Source organism: Carlito syrichta, unplaced genomic scaffold (genome assembly GCF_000164805.1).
Source record: "Carlito syrichta isolate Samal-C Ts95f unplaced genomic scaffold, Tarsius_syrichta-2.0.1 Scaffold308231, whole genome shotgun sequence".
NCBI classification, from domain to species: Eukaryota; Metazoa; Chordata; class Mammalia; order Primates; family Tarsiidae; genus Carlito; species Carlito syrichta.
The window spans coordinates 358,723-377,267 of record NW_007252327.1 but is presented as its reverse complement, the minus strand read 5'-3'; the positions used below and the strand labels follow the sequence as shown (position 1 = coordinate 377,267).

Here is an 18,545-nt window from a genome sequence, read left to right as displayed (position 1 = left end):
AGGAAATACCCTCATGGAAATCGGAACTGGCATCCAATTCCTGTACAAAACCTGAAACCCGCAGGTCGTAAGAGAGAAGATAGACAAGTGGGACCTTATTTAACTGACAAGCTTCTGCAAAGCCAACAAAACCATCAAGAGAGCAGGGAGACAGCCTACAGACTGGGAAAAAGTGTTTGCCAACACCAGGTCTGACAAAGGCTTATTAATATCCTGGATCTACAAGGAACTGAAACATACTGAAAAGAAGAAAACAAACAACCCCATTATAAAATGGGCAAAAGATATGAACAGACACTTCACAAAAGAAGACATCCGAGCAGCCAACAGACACATGAAGAAATGCTCAGCCTCACTAATCATTAGGGAGATGCAAATCAAAACCACACTGAGATACCACCTAACTCCAGTCAGAATGGCAATTATCAACAACTCAAAAAATAACAGCTGCTAGAGAGAGTGTGGTGAAAAGGGAACACTTCTACACTGTTGGTGGTAAACTAGTGCAATCTCTGTGGAAAGCAGTGTGGCGATTCCTAAAAGCTCTAAAAATCTACCTTCCATATGATTCCGCAATCCCCCTACTGGGAATATACTCTGAAGAACTCAAATCACTCTATAAAAAAGATACCTGCACACGTATGTTTATTGCAGCATTGTTCACAATAGCAAGACCCTGGAAACAACCATGCTGCCCATCAAAAGAGGACTAGATTAAAAAAATGTGGTACATATACACGATGCAATACTATGCAGCCATAAAAAAGAACAAAATCATGAATTTCACAGTAACCTGGATGGAACTAGAGTCTATAATACTGAGTGACCTCTCACAGAAACAAAGATCCAAGTATCACATGTTCTCACTCATATAATAGATCTTGAACATCCAATGTAATACTATAAGAGAATGACTGATGGTACTGGGAAACTATGGGAGGAGAGGAGGATGGGATTAACAGTAGCAAATATCTGTCGGGGGATGGGAAAACACCTCTTATCAACAGGGTGTCTGAATGAAACGTATTTGTACACCTAATTCTTAACCGTACCCCACAAAACCATAATAAAGAATATTGATTAATAAAAAAAAGGAAAAAAAAAGGATAGTGTGCAAAATACGTAATTGGACGCTTTTCATAAGTAGAGAATCGGGCAGCAAGCAGACACATGAAAATTGCTCAGCCTCACTCATCATCAAAGAAATGCAAATGAAACCACTTTGAAATACCACATACCCCCTGTAAGACTGGCCATCATTGATAAAACAATAACAGATACAAGTCAGGATTTGGGAAGAAATAAATGCTTCTACAATGCATGTGTACTGAAATGTAGAGCAACATCTTTGGAAAACAGTGTGGTGGTTTTCATAGGGACAGGATTTTGACCTACCATGTGATTCAGTAATTCCCCTGTCGAGAATATACCTGGAGGAACTCAAATCATTTTAACAAAAAGATACCTGCACCAGTATGTTTTGTGCAGCTCTAATCACCATTCCAATAAAACATGGTACCAACCTTGTTGCCCATGAAAGCTGGAATGGAAAAAAATAAATGTGGTATATACACAGTGGAGTATTAGGCAGCCATAAAAAAGGACAGAGAAAAGGATTTTGCAGAACTTTTGATGGATATGATGTAGGACATTTTCAGTGATTTATCACAGAAAAAAAGAACAGAGTTCCATATGTTCTCACTTATGAGCTGAACTTGATCACTTATAGTGTTGTAAGAACGTAATTGGCAGTAGTGGAAAACTTTTTATGGGTGGGTGAGATTGGCAGTGTAGGGTTACTTTTAAGAAAGGGAGGGGCATACCTCATCAACTAGGGGCCCTCAGTTTTTGTATATCTAACTCTGAATTGTACCCCACATTTTTAAAAAAATTAAAATAAATAAATAAATAAATGAAAGCTGTAAAAAAAAAATTGAACCATAAGCATAGTCTTAAATATAGAAAAGAGTATTGGAAGACAATTTGATAGTTATATGATCATGGAATAAGAGAAGTAAGTATTCAGAACCACAGAGACAGACACCCAGAAATACACACACATAAAAGAAAAACATTTTTATCCAAAAATGAGATAATATATGCATGATTTAGGATATTTGTATCTAATAAGATGTAATAACTTAATTCTCTCACTTTAAGTTTACATCTTACAAAGTAGCTTGGAAAAGACTTAAAAATAAACAAATATTCTTTTTTGAGATATGTAATTGTAGTTTTACTTTTTTTTGAGTTGTAGTTTAGCAAGCTTACAGTGAGTACTGTTTGATTGAACAATGATTTTATTTGACTTAACAAATTATGAGTAATATAATAATATAAAATTATTATTCTGTTTTTCTCCTTAGTTATTTTTACTTAAATCTTACTTACATTTTCTAAGAACATTCAGAAATATGTATTTTTATGTAGTAAAATATGGTACTCTTTGTGACTTCTGTAAACTTAGAAAGGACTGCCCTTCCTCATTATACCTTTACAAAAGTTGATTGTATAAGGTATGGTTCTAATTTTGTTTTTTCTTGTTTTTTAAATGTTTTCTTCACAGTTTGAAATATCTTTATTACTTACTTACCTGAATCTGGTTTCAGTTCTTGCTTTGATTGCTTTTAATGTAGTTATCACATCAATTTCATTTTTTACTTTTTTAAAAGTTGTAAGATGTGGGTTACAATTCAGGATTACGTATACAGGTGGTCATCGTACAGGTAAAGTTTGGGCTTTCCTTTGGTCTCCACTTTGCCTGGTTTGAGATCAGGTACCCTTATTGATGTTGTGTTATCACCACCCCACACCCACACAAACCCTGGCAGTGTCCTGCTACTGCCAATCCCTTTCTTACATTATTATGGCAAATATTCAAGGTCCACGTATGAGTGAGAATATTTGGTACTCTGTTCTTTGTTTTTCCTTGTTTCTGTGATAGATCACTGAGTATGATAGACTCTAAATCCGTCCAAGTTGCTGCGAAGTCCATATGTTTGTCCTTCTTTATGGATGTCCTTCTTTATGTCCTTTGTGTATATGTACCACATTTAAAAAAAAAAAATTCAGTCCAGTTTCGATGAGCAGCGTAGTTAGTTCCATGTTTTTGCCATTATGAATAGTGCTGCAATAAACATGCATGTGCAGGTATCTTTTTTGTAGAATGATTTGTGTTCCTCTGGGTATATTCCCAGAAGGGTGATTGCTGAATCATACGAAAGATCAATTTTTAGGTCTTTTAGGAACTTTTTCACAGAGGTTGTACTAGCTTACACTCCCACCAACAGTATAGAAGTGTTCCTTTTTCTCTGCATCCTCGCCAGCACCTGTTGTTTGTTTTATTAATGATGGCCATTCTTACTGAGGTTAGGTGGTATCTCAGTGTGATTTTGATTAGTATTTCTCTGATGATTAGTGAAGCTGAGCACTTTTTCGTGTGTATTGCATTGTTTTCTTAATTATAGCATGATACCTGCTCAGGCCAAATTCCCATCATTATTTTGGAAGAATAAATTTGGAATCCCTCTTTCTGTTATTAAAAAATTTCACTGGAATGCAGTTGAATTTTTCAATCTGAGAACATAAACATTTATTCATTTATTTAGGGCTAATTGTTTTTTATATAAATCTGGAATGTTTTGTGCCCAGTGTGTTTTCAGGCTTGTGTGTGGGAGGGGAGAGAGAGTAAGAGCAAGAGAATGAGTGTGTACACACATATATGCATATTTATATATACACACGTACATATATGTATAAATTGATTTTTCATCATATATACTGTTATTTTTATCAAGTATTTTCTAATTCTTATATTGTTGCTATATAATAAAGGTGTTGATTTTTAAAATTTCTTATACTGCCTTTCAAATTTTCTAATTTATTTTAATTTTCAACTGATTCCCCTTTCTTTGCCATGCATGAAGTCACGTCACTGACAAGAATATTTTATCTCTTCCTTTTTAATATTCACAGATCTTCCCCCCTACCTTATTACCTTGATATGACTTGTAGAAAAAGTGTTCAAAACTTGTGGTAATAAAGGATATGCTTCATTTTTCTGTTCTTCAATGGGGATACTTTCATATTTCCTGTTAAATATATTGGCTGTTGGTTTCTGATATAATACTCTATGTAAAAGGTTTTGTTCTAGCCTTTTTTTAATAAATCAGGAATATGTTAAATTTTGTCTAAGGCCTTTCCTGTTATTTATTTAAGTGATCATAGACTATTTTTTAAATTGTTACTGTAAATACTAATATACATAGATTTATGTTGGTGAAACATTTCAATTCTTGGAATTAAACCTTCTTTTTGGTAAAGTGAGGTTTATATATGTGATGCTATAATACACCACTTTTAAAAAAAAATTTCATCCTGATGCTAAAGTTGTGCTGTCATCTTATTATACTTTTTGATTCGGTTTTGCATTTGGGTCGTTATAACTTTGAAAAAGAAATTGAAAGTTTTTTCATGCTCAGGCAATCCTCTTGCTTCCTCCTCCCAAAGTGCTGGGATTATAGGCATGAGCCACTGCGCCTGACCTGTTCTCTTACTTAATTCATATCTAAAGTTCTGTCCCATTTCTAATGCGATTAATATACATATTTTGTTTTCTCTTTATTTTATTTTATTTTTTTGTTCTGAATACCAAAATTGACTATCTAATCTCTCAAACTGGTATTTTATTTATCAATTTTACTTTCCTGATTTTTCTTTTATTTTTAAGTCTGTCTTTGATTTCTATAGGATTATTTTTTCTCATTAGCTTCTTCAGTTGAATACTTAGCCTATTTATTTCACCATTGTTTGATTACAAAAGCGTTTAAGTGTAGTGACTTTCTTTTAAATTTGGTCAGCTTCCTCAGACCATGATTGTTCAATGTCATATTGACATTGACTTTAATTTCTTGATAGTCAATAGTGAATTGTGATAACTTCATTTTCCTTACTTAATTAAATTTGCTGGTTTGTTTGGATTTTGTTTTTTATATTTGCAGACATTAATCTCTATAAAAGTTTGGTTTGTATTGATCATAGAATACTACCTGTTAACCTTCTTCTATGTAAAATTGGTTTAAAGTGTTTTTGTTTGCCAGTTTGGTCAGTTTTAAACAATGTACTATACTTACATGAAAATAATAGTTTCTTGCTTATATGTGGTCCTCAGCAAGTTTATATACAAAGTTAAATATAGGAAGTGACTATTATAGAAATAAGATAATTATAATAACTAAAAATACCAATGATAATAAGTATTTATTATAGAGCTGGCTTTGCCACACATTTATGTGTATTATTTCTTTAATCTTGTAGTATTTCCTATGAAACCATATAAAGTAGGTAGTAATATTAGCTCTCTGTTAAAGATTAGGAAAACTAAAGCTCAAAAATGTGCATCCCAAACCAAAACTGAATATAACAACTTTGTATATGTATGTTTCAGGGGTTTTCTCTGTTTGGTATCCCATAATTAATGAAAATATATCTTTCTTATTGATGCACAGGATCCTCTTGCTTATCTCTGTCTCTAGTACTCAACTCTGTGCTTGCAACATCAGGGTTTCCAGTACAGGAAGGTCCCCTATATATGAACCTTCAAGTTGAGAACTTTCAGAGATGTAAATGTTTGTTTGCATGTTCAATCATGTAAGTTAGTTCACGTGTCTGGTGTACAGTGTCACATGTGTGCATCCTCTACAAGTGGTTGTGCTTTTATGTTTTTTGATATATAGTACTATATAGAGTACAGTAGTAGTACAGTATCTTTATTTTAAGCCCAGGATGTCCAGAAGCAAGCATAAAAGCAGCTGATTGTGTTAGTTGGGTACCTAAGCTAACTTTGTTGGACTTACAAGCAAATTGGACTTACAAACATGCTCTTGGAATGGTACCTGTTTGTATGTAGGGGACTGTAAATTGAGTTCAATGTAAATTAATAAGTGTTTGACACTCTTATTTTATTATAACTTTTTGGTCTCATAAGATAATTTTGTACTTTTATATGCCTTTCTAACATTTCTTTCATGTTCTTTAATTCATAATAATATAAAATTTTAATTTTGTTCATTTCACTCTTGGGAATCTCTTGCTTCAGCAGAGCTTCAGTGCTTTTCCTGTATAACCTGTTTTCCTCAAGTCTTTAATAGTTAGGAAATGATTTGTCATTCTGTAACAGTAGTCTCACTTGAGAACTTTCAAAGACAGGAACATTACACTCAACATGAATTGATCAGTCAGTTGCTGTATAAAAAATTAAATTATTCTTATTAGTCAATAATTTCTAAAAACTCCAGTCCAGGAAATCAATGAAATATTAAAAAAACAACAGATAGAGAGAAAAATGAGATGATGAGTAGCCGAAGGCCTAAATAGATATAATAGAATATGAATATTTCCTGTGATGAAATAGGCAAAAGCAATAATGTTGGTGGCATTTAGGGACATCGGGATGTTGTTCTATATGGAGATGTTGTTTCTAGAGGAGGCAAAGACAGTCATTAATACATCAGAACCACTCTTAAGTATCAGATTTCCACAGTAAAGGCAAAATAACCTATATGAGTCATCATTCTCATCATAACCTATATGAGTTATCGTTGATAAAACAGTGAAGTGACGTCATCTCTAGAAAGTGGTAATATAATTTAAGAAGTCAGGAAAAATTTGGTAGATTTTTAAAAATGCAGTAAAATAGGATGATTTGTTGTGACTTTTCAGCTTCCAAACATCCACTTAGCAGAAATTACTCATTGCCTGAGCACACAGGATGAATGAGGGTTCAATAAGCATGCTAAAGGAAAAAGTTAACTTTCCTTCTGGAAGGATAAATCAATGTTACTCATCCTTATGAGCGGGACACTTAATTCTGGGAACCTGACAGATACTTAGAATATAGAGTTAACTCCAGGGGGTCCAAGGCAGTGAGAGCTTGTGATCCTGATGAGTTACAAGGCCTAGTGTTCAATTTCCTGCAGAGTCTTCTGAGCAACAGGTAAACCCATCAGTTGTGATTGGTGGTTATGGCATATGGAAACACAATTTCATTTAAGTATTGCCTTTTGAAAGGAAAAATCTGTATATTGAAGAATAAAATCAACTCAGCTAAAACAGGATAATGAAATATAAAATTACTTTTATTTGTCCAAAGTAAAAAATGTTACTAACCAACAATTTTTGTAAAACAAAGCTATTACAAATGATGAACTTGATACCTATCAAATTATTGCGAAATCTAGACATGAGAATAAGTGAGTATAAATTAAAGGGAAAATATATAGCTGAGTTCTTAATATTATGGACTTATTTAAAAATATTTTCATCAGCTATCTTTATTGTTTACTATCTTTATGTACAAAGATAGTTACCATAGATACCCAGATAGTAGACATTTCTGGTGGTCTTCATTCCTCTGGATAGGCCCATATTCCCATCTGCTGTCAATTTCTTCCTGTCTGAAAGACTTTCTATAGCATTTCTTGCAGTGCAGGTCTGCTGGTGATCAGTTCTTTCAGTTTTGTATGTTTTAAAAGCCTTCAATAGCTCTTTGTTTCTAAAAGATGTTTTCATTGTGTATACAGTACTAGGTTGACAGTATTTTTCTTCAAGTATTTTAAAGATATTGCTCTGTTGTCTTATGGCTCATATTGTTTCTGATGAGAGGTGTGCTGTCATTTTTTGTCTTTTAAAAAATATTTAATGTGCTTTTTTTCTTTCGGATGATTTTGAGATTTTCTTACTGGTTTTAAGCAATTTGCTATTCTGTTTTTTGTGCTCGGGTAATATTTTTTTTGTGCTTCTTGAACATGTGGGCTTACATATTTTTAAGTCAAGTTTATAATATTTTCTGCCATATTTCTTCAGAGTTTTTTCAGTAACCTCCCCCTTTCTTTGGCGATGCCAACTACGTGTATGTTGCTCCACACTCACTGATGTTCTGTTCATAATTTTCATTATACTTTCTCTTTGTGTTTTACTTTGGATAGTTTATATTGCTTTGTATACACGTTTACCTTTTCTTTTGCAGTGTCTAATCTGTGTTATCTCATTCAGTGTACTTTTTCCATTTCATACATTGTATTCTTTATCTCTATAAGTTTGATTTGAATCTTTTTAATACATTCTATATCTCATTTTCATTCTTTCTCCTAGCTTTCTTGAACATTTGGAATATAGTTATAATAATAACTTTTGATTTTCTTGTTTACTATCTATGTAATTTGGGGTTTTGGTTTTATCTAATGCTATCATCTGTGTAATTTCAGGGTTTGGCTCTGTTGCCTTTTTTCCCCCCTTGTCATTAATAGTATATTTTACTTTCTTTGTGTTTAGTTTTGTATTGACTGCCACTCATTGTGAGTTTTACCTTGTTTCACGTTTTTTTGTTTCTATAGATAATATTTTTGAACTTTGTTTTGTTACACAGATAAGTTGCTTCTAAACATTTTGATCCTTCAAAGTCTTATTTTTAACTTTTATTAGACCATAGCAGCATTTAATTTGTGTTTATTTTTCCCTCTGTTGAGACAGTATCCATCTCATATCTTTCCTCATTGCCTTATGAATTATGAGGTTTTCCCTTCTCTCTGGTAAGAACAGAAACTATTCCTGCCCTGTCCAAGTTTCAGAGATTGTTCCCTATAATGTAGGGTTTCTCAGTCTTGGAACTATTGACATTTTGGGGCTAGATAATTGTTTTTTGGGGCAGTACAAGGGACTCTTGTGTATGTTTTCAGAAGTTTAGGAGCACCCCTGGCCTCAGAGCACAAGATGGCAGTGCCATGCTCCAAATTATAGCAGCCAAAAATGTCTCCAAACAATGCCAATGGCTCCATGGTAGTAAAGTTGCACACAGTTAAGAACCAAGGCTCTAATCTTTTCTGGTAGTTTTTTCCATGGCTAAGGATTTTGTTCAGGACTCAAGGGGAACCTATTACAGATCTTCAGAGTTCCGTATCTGATGCTCTCTCTTGTTCCATAGTATTTCCCTGAGAACTTTAGCCACTAGACCTCCCTGGATTCCTAGTTGTGTTTTCTCAACTCAAGGACACCACTGGGTTTTGGGTTTCTTCTCCCCATCCTAGCCTGGAAACTCTAGGCTAGCTGTAAGCTGGGGCCATCCTAGGACTCATGTTGTTTCTTTCCTTGTCTCTCCATGAGTATCATCCTTTATTGCTTGATATCCAGTGTCTTTGAAAACTCATGTTTTGTTATCTTTTGTTATTAAGTTTCTTCAGGTAGACTCTTGTTAACTTCATTTTGGCTCTCATCTTTATTTTTGAAAGGTACTTTTCCAGGGTATTTTAGCTATCTTCTAGTTTCCATTGCTGCTGAATACATGTGCATCAAAAGGTATACTGATCAGTTAGCTATTAATCAATGTTTTATTTCCTTTCTGATGGTCTATCTTTTTCTATCTGGATGTTTTTAAGATCTTCTCTTTGCCTTTGCCATTTTGCAGTTTCACTTTGATGTGTCTAAGCACGGGTTTTTGTTTGTTTGTTTGTTTTTTGAGTTGGAGTCTCACTCTGTCACCCAGACTGGAGTGCAGTGGCCGCTCCTGGCTATTGCAGCCTTGACCTGCTTGGTTCCAGCGATCCTTCCGCCTCAGCCTTCCAAGTAGCCGGAATTACAGGCATACGCTACCATGCCCAGCTGATTTTTTATTTATTGTAGAGATGAGGTCTCGCTGCCCAGGCGAGTCTCGAACCCATGGGCTCAGGCAATCCACTCACCTTAGCCTTCCAAAGGTGTGGGATTACAGGCTGAGCCACCGAGCCCAGCTTAGCATGGGTTTTTTATTTTTAATTTTTCCTGCTTCCTAAAGGTTATGTTCTGAATCTTCACTTCAAACTCTGTCTCTCATCAGTTCTCAAAAATTTGAAGCCATCATTCTTTCAGATATTTTATCATTTTGATGCTGTTTATTCTTTCTCTTTAAAATTTTTATTGGATATAAAAGCACCAACCATAAAGGAAAAGTACATTAATTGAGCTAATTAAAATTAGGACTCTTTATTGGTTAAAAAGCATCAATAGCAAAGTAAAGGGCAAGCTAGAATAATGGGAGATTATGTTTGTAGCACATCTAACTAACAAAAGCTTGAACCCAGTATATTATAAAGAATTCTTACATATCAATAAGGAAAACACAGATGCGATAGAGAAATGTTCAAGGATCTTGAAGAAGCATCTCACAAAAGAAGAGAAATGGCTGGGCACAGTGGCTCAAGCCTGTAATCTCAGCACTTTGGGAGGCCAAAGTGAGGAGAATGCCTGAGCCCACGGGTTCGAGAACAGCCTGGGCAACTTGGCAAGACCTCATCTCTACAGTAAATCAAAAAATTAGCCAGGCATGGTAGCACTCGCCTGTAGTTCTAGCTACTTGGAAGGCTGAGGCGGAAGGATCACCTGAGCCCAGCAGGTCGATGCTGGAGTGACTGTGAGCATGCCACTGCACTCCAGCCTGGACAATGGAGTGAGACTCCAATTCTAAAAAAAAAAAAAAAGAAGAGACATATGTTCAATAAACATAAAAGGGTCTCAGTCTTAGTAGTTATAAGAAAAATGAAAATTTCAGCCACAGAAGATATCACTAAACACTTAGAATGGCCAAATTTAAACTAATACCGTAAAATGTTGGGGAGCTTATGATGCAACTAGAACTCACATGTATTGTTGGGATTATAATAAAAAAGGCCTACTAATGTTGACTATACTTATAACCCGTGACTCACATATTCTACTCCTAAATATACTTAGAACTGAATATATGTACATCAAAAGGGACGCAGTATTTCTGGCAGCCAAGAACTGAAAAGACATAATGGGTAAAGAAGCTGTGAAATATTCGTATGTTAGAATACTATATAGCAATGAAAGATGAATGACTATTACCATGAGTAACAGACTGGATAAATCTCACTAACTTAATGTTAGGGGAAAATGAATACACATGTATAATCCTATTTATATAATTTTCAAATCAAGGCAAGACTGTCACCTCTGGTAGGGAATAGAAGGCATAATGACTAGGAAGGGGCATACATGGTGATTACTGAGGTTCCATTAATGGTGTATTTCTTGTTTGAGAGGATGTTTATGTGGGCATATTTGTTTTTGAAAATTCATCATCCTGTACACTTATTATAATTTATACTTTTTGTATATATGTTATAGTTGATTAAACTGTAATTAAAAATAGATACCACGTTTGCCATTTTAGAGCTGGTGTTTCAGTAGCTAGCAAATATTAAAAATAAAAATGCATATATGATTATAGATTGTGAACATGTATGAAGACAAAGAACAAGGTGCTATGAGATTGAGTAGCCTAGGGATCTACTTTTATATTGAAAGATTTTTTTCCAGGCCTCTTTGAGAAAGAATTAAGTGGAGTGAGGAGGAGAGTGGTGTAAGGTTGGAGTAGTATACAAGACTTATAGGATAAGCTGAGAAGTTTGCTGTTTGTCCCAAGATCATTGAACAGCTTTAGAAGAATTAGTAAGTCTTAAAAATAATTACTTTGGCTATACTGTGAATCATGGATTTGAAACTGGACCAAAGGTGAAACAACTGGATGATTTAAAGCCTGTTACAATGCTCCAGGAAAAATATGATGTCATTTGTGATCTGGACCAGGGTTTGTCAACTTTTCAACTTTTTATGTAAATTGTTCTACCTACTCAGCTTTGCCATTGTAGCATGGTAACAGTCATAGAGAATGCATAAATTAACAAGCATGACTGTGTTTCAGTAAGACTTTTTTTTTTTTTTTAAATAAAAGCAGGTGTCATAGTTTGCCACTCTCTAATCTAGACCAAAGAGAAGAAAAAAATTTAGTCTAGTTTGGAAGTAGATTTAATAGGATACTGATTGGATGTTGGGAATGTAGGTGAGAGGAGAAATTTCAAAGATGATCTGTAGGCTTTTGGTTTGAGTAATTTATGGATAGTGGTGTTGCTGATTAGAGATCAAATTCATTAAAAGTCTAATATACCCACTCATTTAAAATAGTGAATCATTCAATGTTTTTCTTATTTTTGGTCTATAGATACTTTTTGTTCTTTTACACACATATTAGTCACCTATTACACAAAAAATTAAAGGGAGAAAAAGACAAAACAATCAATTGCATTGATCAGCTGTATGTTTTCTGCTAATAGGAGAAAAAGTATTAGAAAAGAAAAGATAAAAGATTATTCCCAGACTCTAGTAGGTCATTGACATTGCACTTCTAACCTCATTTTCTCCCTTCCTCCCAAAAGTAATACCTCCTTCACCCCTGCCCCCAACTGTTGCCTTTCTGAGAATAAGCCAGAGAGTATACAGGTGAGAGGAGACTTTATGCTGATCTTGCCACACGTTAGTGATACCGAGGATGAGGTGGCGGCCTGGTAGAGCCACCATCTGCTCTTCCACAGGTGCTGCTTCCCATGCCCTATGTGTAAGAGGCAGCTGTTCACGTAGTTGCCTTCTTATCATTACTATGCCAAATCCATAACATTGTTTTGATTTTCTTTAGGGTTGCTGTGTTTGGAATTTTATGTTTAATTATCACTAATCATCAGGGAGATGCAAATCAAAACCACACTGAGATACCACCTAACTCCAGTCAGAATGGCAATTATCAACAACTCAAAAAATAACAGCTGCTGGAGAGGGTGTTGCAAAAAGGGAACACTTTTACACTGTTGGTGGGAGTGTAAACTAGTGCAACCTCTGTGGAAAGCAGTGTGGCGATTCCTAAAAGCTCTAAATATCAACCTCCCATATGACCCCACAATCCCCCTACTGGGAATATATCCTGAAGAACTCAAATCACTCTATAAAAAAGATACCTGCACATGTATGTTTATTGCAGCATTGTTCACAATAGCAAGAACCTGGAAGTAACCTGCTGCCCATCAAAAGAGGACTGGATTAAAAAAATGTGTTGCATATACACGATGGAATACTACGCAGCCATAAAAAGGAACAAAATCATGAATTTCGCAGCAACCTGGATGGAACTAGAGTCTATAATACTGAGTGACCTCTCACAGAAACAAAGATCTGAATATCACATGTTCTCACTCATATAATGGACCTTTAACATCCAATGTAATAGTATAAGAAAATGACTGACAGTAGTGGGAAACTATGGTGGGGAGGTGGGATTAATGGTAGCAAATATCTGTCTGGGGACGGGGAAACACCTCTTATCAACAGGGTGCCTGAATGAAACCTATTTGTATACCTAACCCTTAACTGTACCCCACAAAACCATAATAAAAAATATTGATTATTGAAAAAAAAATTTTTTTTCACCATCTTTGACTTTTATAGGCTTTGCTGTCTGTGCATGATACTGTGGCTCAGAAGAATTATGACCCTGTATTGCCTCCTATGCCAGATGATATTGATGATGAGGAGGACTCTGTAAAAATAATTCGTCTGGTCAAAAATAGAGAACCACTGGTGAGTTTTGTTCTACGTTTTATGCTCAGATACAAGTAGATATCAGTATAAAAACAAATCTGACAGCCATGTGCTATTTATTCCTCTCTTTAAAATATGCTTCCTTTATGTCCTAAAACTTTTAAATAAATGAAACATTCATGTCTAAGGAATATGATTTAGAAACATGAAAATAAAACCAAATAAAATGACAGGTATTCTCTTGGTTATAAATAGCAATGATTTCGAAACTGTGATCTATTGATATTTATAAAAGAAAGCATACCATGTACCAAATTTGGCTGATTTGAGAGTAATTGATACAACTAAAAAAATTTGTCTTTGGCTGTTCTAGGTAGCTGACTAATTTCTAAAATAATGAGAAATTAATCAGATGTCTAATATTTCAAAATACAAATGTAACCATTTGTTTTAGCACCAGAATTTGCACAATATTGAACTACTTCAAGGGGTCTGTGGTAGGTAGGTGTGATGTCCTAATCCTCAGAACCTATGCATATGTTACCTTACATGACAAAAAAGACTTTTCGAGTTTAAGTCAAAGATCATTATCCTGGATTATTATCTGGTGAGCTTGGTGTAATCACAAGGGTCCTTATAATATGACAGAAAGAGGCAGGCGGGGAAAAGTCAAGGAAGGAGATGGGATGCTAGAGGCAGAAGGCTGGAATGCTGGGCAACAAGCCGAGAACGCGGGCAGTCTCTAGAACCTCCCCTGCAGGCTCCAGAAGGAATGTGGCCCTACTTGCACCTTGATTTTTATCCCTATAAGTCACAGTTTGGCTTTTTGACCTCCAGAACGATAAGATAACACATTTGTATTATTTCAAGACTGAATTTGTGGTCATTTGTTACATCAGCAACAGGGAACTAATGCAAGGCCTATTCATATTTTTCATGAAAGCACATTCCAAAAGAAAAACAATTAAATTTCATAATCTAGCAGTTTATTTTAAATGTGCTATGCTCATCTATTCTGATTACACTTTTGTGTTTTTAAAGCAAACAGCAGTTGATAATATAGTAATTGCTGAGCACTATGTTAAGTATTTTATATATATTTAATCCTGATACTTGGTATCACTTTTCTGTTTTTACAGACCAGAAAACTGATACAGAAGTGCAGGAGTTTACCCAATTATCACAGCCAATGAGTGGTAGAACTAAGATCCTAGCTCTTTATCTGAAGATACTTGTTTTTTATCCACCATAATGTGTCTTTATATTTTTCCCTTTTTGGTGGTTTTTATCTTCTTTTTGATGGTTTTAAGGGCAGCTTTGGTATATTGATCAATGAATGGAACACTCTTATTCAGAAGAATATATAGATAAGTTTACATGTTGTATAAGGAAAGTTATTGAGTCTCTAAGGCTTACCCAGCGATATCCTAGAGCTTCCAGTATTTCTGGATTTAATTGTTTGATTTTATAACATTCATGCTTTTCATTATAACATTATAACATTCATGCTTTTCATCATGGTTTAATTACATAATGGTAACCTGAATATCTCTTGTTTTTTGTTATAGATGTGACATATTTAGTAAGAATAGGTAGTACTCATGTTGCATTAGGAGAAAGCTATCTCAAGGACCAGTTATCATAAAATTACTAACTCTTGGTGGATTCTGTGCATATATCATTAGGGATTTTTTTATTTTGTATTGATGAATTCAGCTTCTGAGAGAGGTGACTGATCATACTGAGAAATTCAGTAATTCATTAGTAGCAATTTCTTTGGTCAGTCATAGTTCTCCCAGGGAAGTAGTGTTTGGTGTGTTGGTTTGGTAAGCTGACATTTAAACAGTCACCAGCAACACCTAAGTCCATGCCTCCTCACCATGTAAGATCTCCAAAATGTTTATGAAAGAAGTCAGGCATTTACTTCATTGAGATTTCTCAAAAGTTTTTGTTAAATCTGCTGTAAATTAGTTTAAATTTAAAAAGCATTGAATGAACTATATAAAATAGCCTAAAGGTGTGTTATCATGGTTTGTTACTGAATATATTATACCCTTTTGCAATAAGCATGTAACAACGGAAATAATTAGACCTAAATTTGAGGTGATCATTCTTCATTTATTAGTGCTATTTTCTTATAATTTTTATAATATAGTGTATTTAAGATGAGAGTCAGATTAGAATAATGGTAGGAACTGCATGTAAGTTAGATTTGCTAGGATCAGGCAAGTCTTTCAATGTAGAGGGTAAGTCAAGCATACTGGAAGAGGACTTTATTTAGGTGGCCAAAAGTGTTATGCATTCAATGAACAAGATTAGAAGGAAACACGGAGGGATAAAAATGATGAATTTCTGTGTGGTTATACTGAATCTGTGGGCTCTGCAGGTAACAGGAAGAGGCTGGAAATTTAGGAAAGGTAACCAAGTAAACTTCTTAAAAGATTGGTTCAATTATAAGCTATAAACATGAAGGTGTTTTCCATATTTGTAGCATTTGTATATTCAAGGGATATTATAAGCAAGTCTCAAGATTGTTCAGTTTCTTATTAGTGTATCATAGTATAATTTTCCAATGTACTTAATAGCATTGTCCTCTTTAGCTCTCCCAAATCTGGGTTTTTTTAAAATGCTAGTTCTATTTTATTTTATCAATGATTCTGTAGTGTGGTCACATGAATACTGAGCTTGCATTGGATGACTTAAGTGGGAGTTGGAACTCTGTCACTTCTTTGCTCTATATCCTGCAGCAGCAAGTCACTCAGCATCCAGCCTCAGGTTCCTTATCAGAAAATTAGGAAACAACCTCTCTGTGAGTGATCTGAATATCAGCTGAGATGTACTGTATTTGAAATGCTCTTTAAGTTCTGAAGCATTATATAAATGTTGTATCCAGTGGCAAAGGTGGCAGCTGGATGACATGTGCTCAAGGAGAGAATGGGGAGAACCAGCAGTGAGCCCAGATCATGTAAGCATCTGATAATGGAAAGGGAAAAGGGCAATAGTTTGAGGGGCAGGATTGGTCAAAAATGAAATTCTATTAGGTGGTGAGTGGATTTTGAGCCCAGATTCTCAGTATTTCTTATAGGAGCTGTCCTCTTGCTTCTTTGAGAACATGGTTCTCAAAATTTGGTTATTAGAAGAATGACCTGAGATGCTTACTTAAAATGCAGATTTCTGGGCTGTATCCCAAGGGATCTCTATCAAGTGTTTTTGGTGGAGCCTGGGAATCTCAAATTTGAAAAGTCTCAGATGCTCTCTGAAAGTGTTTGGTAGGCTTACACTTTTAAAACACTTATTTCAAATGCTCAACCTGAAATTCACTATGCCATCTACTTTAAAGAGACCTTGCAATATTGGCAGCTTATAAGAAATACAATTTTTATTTAAAGAGATCACTAGTTTACAGAATTAACATTTAATGGAAATCTAACCAGAGTTTTAACTTCTCGATCTAACCTGAAACTCTGTGTATCTTTTGGTCAAAAACCACATAGAATAAATTTAAAGTAATTATACAGGAAAATATGTGTATTTTTAAATATTAAATTCAATTTTAATTCATTTTGCATTTGCAGATTATGTGGTAAGACTGTCAGCCTTTGTACAGTATTGCATATAATATGTTCTGTTACTGAGATTCAATGTAATTTTCATGCAGATACATTACACTGGGAGTAGATCAAGCAACTTTGTTAATAGGGGCTTGGAAAGCAGTGCATTGAGATAGAAGTCTTCAAGAATAAAGGATTTAAGATTAAGAATAAGTCAAGTGGTGGTATCGTGTAGAAAGTGAGAGATTGTTCCTTAGTCTGTAATTTACCCTCCAAGGACAGCAGACTCAGCAGATAGCAAGCATTTTCTATCAGATATATAAATATCTATATATATAACAAAACCCATAGGTGGTGGAGTGCCTTTCTTTATCTATATATTCCAGAAATGATTTCATACTGCCCATGAGTTTAAGGAACCCGGGGACTCCCAGGGCTATTTATCTTCCAGACTTTTCTTTTCATCTTTAAATGTGTGTATCCGTCTGTCTATTTCCCCAACTCTATTCTACCCTTGTCTTTCCCTCTTTCAGTTGATGGTGATTCCATCTTTTTAGTTGCTCGGTCAAAAACCATAGAGTCCATCTTTGATTCCTTTCTTGTGTGTCCTGTAGCCAATCCATTGGGAAATCCTTGTGACTCTCACAAACACCTTTTCATCACCTCTGCTCCTACTGACCAGCTCCAAGCCATCATCATCCTTCCCCTGGATTATTGTACAGGTTAAACATCCCATGTCTGAAAATATTAAATTCAGCATGCTCTAAAGTCCAAAACTTTTTGACTGGTGACGTGACACTCAAAGGAAATGTTCACTGGAGACTCTCAGATTTATGGATTTGGGATGCTGGACTGATAAGAATGCAAATATTCCCAAATCTGAAAAAAATTAAAATCTGAAACACTTTTGGTTTAAGCATTTCAGATAAGGGGTACTCAACCTTTAATAACCTCCTGTTTGTTTCACTGCTTTAGCCCTTGCCATCCCTCCAGATTGCATCCTTCCTGCTGTTCACAGTCCTGCCTGTTCTCACTTTTTCATTCAGAGGAAGGCCCAGCATCCTCACAGTGACCATGCAGCACCGTAGGAGTTGCCTCCCTGCTGCCTTCAATCACCTCTCCTCCTGTCACTTCATTTCTACTGTGCTTTAGCCACACTGGTTGCCTTACTTTTCTTTGAATGTTCCATTCGCAGACTCCCAGCACCTTGTTGCTAGCTGTGTCTTCTCTTCTTTCCCACTGGCTCACTCCTTCACCTATTTCCAGTCTTCCTTTACTCAGCTGTCATCTTCCCAATGATACCCATGTGTTCACATTGTCTTTCCTCCACCTGCCCTGGCATCCTGATACTTCTTTCCCTTCCCTACCCCTACTCCCAGTATTTACTACCATCTAACATACTGTAGAGTATATCTAACTATTCCACCTCTTGTTTAGTGTCCATCTCCCCATTAGGATGTAAGCTTTATGAGGGGGCAGAAAGTTTCATTTGTTTTTGTTTTCACTAATGTACTACAAGCCCTTAGAATGGTGCGTGGCACATAATATGTTCCCAATAAGCATTTGTCTACTTCA

At 35.1% G+C, this 18,545-nt stretch overlaps 1 protein-coding gene across 2 annotated transcripts in view; it reads left to right on the top strand.

The window, feature by feature from the left end:
• MPP7 (membrane palmitoylated protein 7) overlaps nucleotides 1-18,545 on the top strand; it is a 187,330-nt gene that overhangs the window by 105,939 nt on the left and 62,846 nt on the right. For both annotated transcript variants that reach the window (XM_008065326.1, XM_008065327.1), the window contains exon 5: nucleotides 13,327-13,458. In XM_008065326.1, the coding sequence (XP_008063517.1) occupies nucleotides 13,327-13,458 (132 nt within the window). The remainder of the gene's footprint in view (nucleotides 1-13,326; nucleotides 13,459-18,545) is intronic.